The sequence below is a fragment of the Brassica oleracea genome, chromosome C7 (assembly GCF_000695525.1).
Source record: "Brassica oleracea var. oleracea cultivar TO1000 chromosome C7, BOL, whole genome shotgun sequence".
Lineage (NCBI taxonomy): Eukaryota > Viridiplantae > Streptophyta > Magnoliopsida > Brassicales > Brassicaceae > Brassica > Brassica oleracea.
In genome coordinates, this window is record NC_027754.1 from 8,566,094 (window position 1) to 8,573,653 (window position 7,560).

General features: G+C 45.7%; 1 protein-coding gene across 1 annotated transcript; it reads left to right on the forward strand.

The window, feature by feature from the left end:
- Window positions 1-829: 829 nt before the first annotated feature.
- LOC106304280 (ATP synthase subunit 9, mitochondrial) lies at window positions 830-1,309 on the forward strand. The gene has a single exon (XM_013740690.1). It carries the CDS (start codon window positions 861-863, stop codon window positions 1,116-1,118), a length of 258 nt encoding a protein of 85 aa, XP_013596144.1. The 5' UTR covers window positions 830-860; the 3' UTR covers window positions 1,119-1,309.
- Window positions 1,310-7,560: the final 6,251 nt, after the last annotated feature.

Sequence of the window (7,560 nt, forward strand, 5' to 3'; positions counted from 1 at the left end):
TAATTCCTTACATAAGGATTCAGAAAATATTGGATCCCCACCTACACAAGAAAATTGTTGATAAAACTCCAAAATAGCATTTTCTTTTGACCCAATTTTTTTTTCTCCTTATCGGTTAAGAAAGATAAGAAAATTTCAGGGTAGCAAACATTCTCTAGAATTTCTCTTAGATTCGAACCCATAGCTGATGATAGAACTAGAATAGATATTTTCTGTTTCCTACTCACACGAGCCCATATTCTTGCTTTTTTATCAATCTCTAATTCTAGCCTGCCCCCCCAATCTGATATTATGGTGCAAAAAGCTTGAAAGAATTTAATCAAAACTCATTGGGATTCAAAGATCCCTTCCTTATTGATACAATTAGACCCGCCGCGGTATGCTCAGCTACGCCATTGATCCTTGAGTACTTGTGCTAAGTACATGCTCTCTCTCTTTCTTTACTTATGCTTTACGCTTACAGGACTATGCTCTTCATTTCTCGAGGAACGCCTTTGAATTATAGCGGAAAAGTCCCGCACTTCATTACGAAAGACTGGGCCTTCTTAATCCTCCAATCCTGCAGTAGCTCTCGTATATAAGAGAAGGGCAGCATTTAGGAATAATCGATCTCACAAACTATCAATTTCATAAGAGAAGACGGAGACGGTTCAAATTGAATAATCGAAGAGATATGGGACCCTAGCTACGAGTCAGTCCCTCTAACGTCGAATGATCTACTTGCTTGTACTTCTCTTTGTCGAGATTCAGTTGGTCTTCAGTCTACCACTCCGTGGGTACAAGATCGAAAAGAATGCATTCCAAGTGAGATGTCCAAGATTAATAAGAATCGACGAATCAATAAGATAGAAGATCAGTGAATGACAAAGCGTGAGGAGAATTATCAACCCGAGATGTTAGAAGGTGCAAAATCAATAGGTGCCGGAGCTGCTACAATTGCTTCAGCGGGAGCTGCTATCGGTATTGGAAACGTCTTCAGTTCTTTGATCCATTCTGTGGCGCGAAATCCATCATTGGCTAAACAATCATTTGGTTATGCCATTTTGGGCTTTGCTCTAACCGAAGCTATTGCATTGTTTGCCCCAATGATGGCCTTTTTGATCTTATTCGTATTCTGATCGAATAAAGAAGGTTTCATTCAGTCTCATAAAGCAAGCACCTCTTTCACATAAGAAAGTGGAGACAGGCTTGGATACGATCTAAAATGATTCCACATGAAAGAGGACCGGGCAATCGCCCTCTTGAGTAATGAAGAAGCGGGCTAGTCCCCGAAAATGCCCGTTAATAAAGCAAGTTGGGGAACAAAATCTTCCTTGTTAGTTACTCATTTCTTCGGTCGAGCGTTCTCCGGACGTCGAGAAATCTATCACTCAATCGCTGGCCGCTCTGTCATTGTCTGATTTTAGGTTTCCGAGCAGGGGTAAAAATACGATAAGTAGATACATAATTTCGAGTGCTGGTTCGACTATTGTTGCTCCTACTCGGTAGTTCCATAGCAGGTTTTTTCGGACGTTTTCTAGGATCAGAAGGAAGCGCTATTCTGACCACTACGTGCGTTTCATTCTCTTCGATCTTATCTTTGATTGCTTTTTATGAAGTCGCACCGGGAGCTAGTGCTTGCTATCTAAGAATTGCTCCATGGATCTCATCGGAAATGTTTGATGCTTCTTGGGGCTTCTTTGGCGACCGTAGATCAAAGTCATCCACCTAGTGAGTCCGGCTTGGCCCCTGTTGGAGCCCATTATATGGGCTGCAGTAGGAGGGAGAGCACTTCCTTCTACGGGCGCTAACGGGGCGGAGAGGGACACCATAAGGGAGGAGGATTCCTTTGAACTTTGAGTTCTCGAGGAATCATTCTCGGACTCCCCCCCGGCAGGGGAGTCCCAGACGGAAGAGAGTGAACCCTCGGTAAATCGGCGGGGTCCCGACAGGAAGTTGGGCCATCTGTCCCCTATCAGGACCAGGGCCTACCTACGGATAGGAATGGTAACCCGATGGATCTTAATGCTCGGCCCTCCCTCTCGTCGTTGTACAACGAAATAGAGAGTTCCGACTCTTTACGAGCATGGAATCTCCAATTGGCGGACGATCTGGAGAAAATTCATGAAATGGAACGGAACCTCCAGAACGAGAGGGATCCCGACCGTTGTTGGGAAGTAGCCGTGCGCATAGATCAGGATGTGCGCGAGCTGGAGCGACAAATTTCCCTCTGTCAAACCCGGGATGCAGTTCGGGATGATCAACTAGACGTATGGATGGAGGGGCTTTATGAGGAATTAGCAACGCATAGGGAGAAACAGGCCCGCCTTACGTTACTAAATTCGTGGCTCAAGGTGATCATCCATACACGGAATCACCAACCCCCAAAAAACTAAAGCTTTCGTTCTCTTCTTTTTTTTTTTACTTGATTGGCAGGTGTACAACAACCTTAACCGCGCAAGCCTGGGCTGGGCCTACCTCCATCCTTAGAGGAGCCGTATGAGGCGGAAGCCCCACGTACGGTTTTGAAGCCGAGCCTTTCCAGCAATGGGGCTTAGGGACCGATATGATGATTGGTTTAGGTAGGGCGGCCGGCCTACTACGGGCACCCGCCTGTAGGGATTAGTACGTGAGACCGCGATCCACAAACTGACGCATGGAACTCACCCTTTACTTGAGAATAAAGAGGGGAAAGAGAGCATGTCCCAAGAGCGAGGCGAGTTTTGGAACCCAACAGCGAGAGGGACGCTTCGCGAGCCGGGCTTCCAGAGATGAGGCCTTTTGGCGAAGCCAAGTTTCTTTCGGGCCACCAAACCCTGCAACTGATGAGAAAGAAGGCCCTATGGGGTAAAGGGAAAAGCGTGTACGTTGTCACACTCCCTGCCTTCCAAAGGTGCCTAGAGGACGGGCCAGACGCAGCAGAGCGACAACCCGGGAGCAGATTCCCCAACGGCAGGGCGACAGGAGACGACCATCTCAAGGCACATCACGACCTACAGGTAAGACCGGCGAGACCAGGGAAGGCAACCCGATTGGGAGTCAGAGGATCCATAGTACCTGCAGCCCCACGGACTTAATATTCCTCATTTTAGAAAGCGGAGGGAAGGGATCTCTTTTCTGCAACGGAAAAAAAACGGAGCAGATTTGACTCGGCACAACCTAACGATACATCCAATACCAATGATATGTGCCTAGAATGTGTTGCTAGATCTCTGTTCTAAAAAGCTATATATGCAACAAGAAAGTTGACCGGGGGCAGGTCTTCCCTTTCATTACTTATTTCACGACGAGGGAACCGCGCCCGCATCAGTCGAAGTGGTGCCCTCCTCTAAGAAAGAAGGTTTCAGTCTCATTCAACCAACTCTCTTTTTGAAGCAGATAGTTCACGAGATAATTGAGTAAGTTAAGATAGATGTCACAATTTGAACCAAAGGCCTTTTTAGTGATTAGTCTGCTAGTTTCTTTGATCTTAGTCGGTGTTAATTATTCCTTTTTTTTTTCTTTTTTTTTTCTCAAGTCAACCCAGAAGGAGAAAAGACCCTAATTTTTCTCTTATCCATCGTCTTCTTGGTAGCAAGTTTTTTTTTGTCTTTGTTGTTAGTCACCAACTTATTTACCCAGAAATAGATAAGGGGGATTTAGTAAATCCACTTCAGGTGTTGGCCCAGCTGTCATGTCTATTGGTTCTCTTTAGTGGCTCAAGAGCCGCATACGCAGGCGCTAGCACCGGCTGAAGTTGCCCATATATTGATTGCTGCTGGGAAAAGGTTGGGGAGCCCCTTTCTAGAAAACGCGGGAGCCTTGTGCATTGATTATCGGGCGCTCAACAAGGTAACCTAACTATCAAAAACAATTATCCCCTTTTATTGCAGACTTCTTCGCCCGCGCGAGATACTTCTTGAAGTTGGATCTACGGCGGGATACTACCAGGGGCATATCGAGGAAGGAGACGAGCCAAAGACGACCTGTGTGACAAGCAAGCAACCTTACTAATAAAAGGGCCTTTTCTTGCTCGTTAGCACCCCCCTACCCCTATTATATTAGTTAGCCCTCCTTCCTTTACTCTTGGTACCTAGACACTTTGAATCAAGGCTACGCCCCAGGTCCCTTAGTTCAAGCTCCATCCCACATCCATTTGCCCAAACGACGAATAAGCTGCGAAAGAATGAGCTCCTGTCGCAATTGAAGAAGAATATGCTGCTAGTCTTTTAGCCACAGACGCTCTTGAGTCAATCTCAGCTGTGGTCCTATCAGCTCAACCAGTTGCCGGTCTTGTTTGCGTAGTAAATGGTTTTGGCGGAATACGGTGTTTGAGAGTAAGCTGCTATTCAAAAATATGGTATGTCCGTAAGCAATTACCTTTCCTGGCTTGCTTTAGTCGGTGACTCTATGTCCTCTGCTTTTCAGTCGAGTTGCTAAAGCACCTCTCGCCAAGATGTCTTTTCCAGTGTCGATCATCTTGCTTTCCCAAATTCGTTAGATTGCCGCCAGTTCCAAGATTGGGAGAACATAGGATTGGTAGTTGGGCTCTGCTCGCTTGGTTGGTCATTCCCTTCTGTCTTGGTTGATGGATAGGTGAGCGCATGCGGTTACTTCCGAACGAACCGGTTGATGGCAAGCTTTAGCTTAGATGGCAAGCGGAACAGAAGATGGGTTAATGGGCTCTTAAGACTTGGGATTTGATCCACTCGATAGGAAACGATCCTCAAAGAAGACACCTCTCCCGCTTCTGTGACTCAGCTTCATCGTACAAGGGACTTTTAGCTCATCATTCCACTTCGACTGGTAGGGGTTTTCTATTAGTGCACTTCGGTGGGAATAAGTCTTCCTCTTTTCTTTCGGAAGGAGAAAAAGATGCTTCATTTGGTTCCCTCGGATTTACCGATCCGAGGGAACCAAATGAAGCATCTTTTTCTCCTTCCGAAAGAAAAGAGGAAGACTTATTCCCACCGAAGTGCACTAATAGAAAACCCCTACCAGTCGAAGTGGAATGATGAGCTAAAAGTCCCTTGTACGATGAAGCTGAGTCACAGAAGCGGGAGAGGTGTCTTCTTTGAGGATCGTTTCCTATCGAGTGGATCAAATCCCAAGCCTTAAGAGCCCATTAACCCATCTTCTGTTCCGCTAGCCAGCTAAGCTAAAGCTTGCCATCGACCGGTTCGTTCGGAAGTAACCGCATGCGCTCACCTATCCATCAACCAAGACAGAAGGGAATGACCAACCAAGCGAGCAGAGCCCAACTACCAATCCTATGTTCTCCCAATCCTGGAACTGGCGGCAATCTAACGAATTCGGGAAAGCAAGATGATCGACACTGGAAAAGACGTCTTGGCGAGAGGTGCTTTAGCAACTCGACTGAAAAGCAGAGGGCATAGAGTCACCGACTAAAGCAAGCCAGGAAAGGTAATTGCTTACAGACAGACCATATTTTTGAATAGCAGCTTACTCTCAAACACCGTATTCCGCCAAAACCATTTACTACGCAAACAAGACCGGCAACTGGTTGAGCTGATAGGACCACAGCTGAGATTGACTCAAGAGCGTCTGTGGCTAAAAGACTAGCAGCATATTCTTCTTCAATTGCGACAGGAGCTCATTCTTTCGCAGCTTATTCGTCGTTTGGGCAAATGGATGTGGGATGGAGCTTGAACTAAGGGACCTGGGGCGTAGCCTTGATTCAAAGTGTCTAGGTACCAAGAGTAAAGGAAGGAGGGCTAACTAATATAATAGGGGTAGGGGGGCGCTAACGAGCAAGAAAAGGCCCCTTTATTAGTAAGGTTGCTTGCTTGTCACACAGGTCGTCTTTGGCTCGTCTCCTTCCGCGATACGCACCTGGTAGTATCCCGCCGTAGATCCAACTTCGAGAAGTATCTCGCGCGGGCGAAGAAGTCTGCAATAAAAGTGGATACTTGTTTTTGATAGTTAGGTTACCTTGTTGAGCGCCCGATAATCAATGCACAAGGCTCCCGCTTTTTCTGGAAAGGGGCTCCCCAACCTTTTCCCAGCAGCAATCAATATAGGGAAAAACTGCCTTGGAGGCTGGAATCAAAATAGGCCTCCATGAGTTCCTGAAATTGATTCCTGAGTTCAACCAATCCCCTTAACTAATAGATGCTAGTTGGGGGGCCATCCGCTTAACCCAGCCCCAGTCTAAATAGTTGGGGGTTTGGCTCCAGGCTCCAACTCGATCTTGTGGTAGACTGCCCTACTAGGGCGCACTTGGCAACTAATTCGTGGGGCATGATATCCCAAAATTCCTCAAGTACTTGCTGCACTTCCTGAGAAAGAAGTAGTCTTGGTATTGGATCCGCTCTTCTGAGAGCATGAACATCAATTAGATTCAATTCCTCTTCTTTATTCTTAAGAGAAACCCCCCCCCCGAACCATTCTTAAGACCACCAAGCTCTCTCGAATGAATTCTACTCTTTCTGCTTTCGAGATAGAAGAGTAGGCAAATTGATTACCCACTAAGGTGTAAAACTTTGTGACTAGATCGTCCTGAAAACGGATGCGACGGGAAGAAGTGGCATTTGTAAGTGTTGCTGACTTAACATTTAGGTTTCGGCATAACAAAGCTTGCACTGTCTTTTCGCACTTAGGCGCACAGCGTGCCATTGGTAATGATTCTACTACGGTGCCACAAATTCGCAAGCTGATCCTAAGTAATCGTTGTTGTTCATTGGATTCCGGAGGAACTACTTCGTTAGGATTGGGGAATTGCTGCGATTCTTCCTGAATAGCCTGGATTCTCCCGTCGAGAGTCGCTTTGAAAGTCGTACCTAAACTCTTACGACTGAATATGATAAAGCCTATAAAACAAAGAGCTACTATCATTTCTTCATTATAGATTGAGATCTTCTTCGAACTTAATGCACAAATAGATAGAATAGCAGCAAATAACATCTTTCTAGCATCCATATTCGTCGAACTCAATCTCATTTAGAAAGCTTATCCCCATTTCTTTTTCAGCAACTGAACGGGAAGTGGTTTAGGAAAGGACTTTTGAATCGGATGCGCTCGCCCAGCGAGAAAGGCCCTGACCCTGCCGACCAAGAAAAAAAGAGAACGAAAGGCGTTCCTCGAACTTCGTATTTTCCTAATTTGAGAAGAGGTACAAAGTGACTCGACTGTAAGGTCCACCAGGAGAAGTCTCGACTGAAAGGAGAGGAATGGTTAACCTTGAATGCTATTAATAAATTCTACAGCAATAGTCCCTCGGACTCGGAAAGTTATAACGAAAATGGCTAACCCAATAGCGGATTCCGCAGCTGCCACCGTTGGAACCAATGAAGCAAATACTTGACCCATCATATCATCCGAAGAAACGGAAAATACCAAAAAGTTCGAATTCACAGCTAATAACATTGATTCAATTGGCATTGACATAATAGGAATATTTCGTCTATTAAGGAGGATTCCCCGAATACCTAAAATAGAAATAATCATAGAAAATGTGAAATATTTGATAGGATCCATTTCGGGAACGTGTAATCTAAGAGAAATTCAAATGTTATTAGATGACAAGCTCGACCGAACACCTGAAGTCCTTGAGATTTAGGTTAGGGAGACACGCGCGCATTC

Excerpts from the sequence above, each read along its gene's own strand:
- LOC106304280 (XM_013740690.1), top strand. The coding sequence starts at position 861 with ATGACAAAGCGTGAGGAGAATTATCAACCCGAGATGTTAGAAGGTGCA.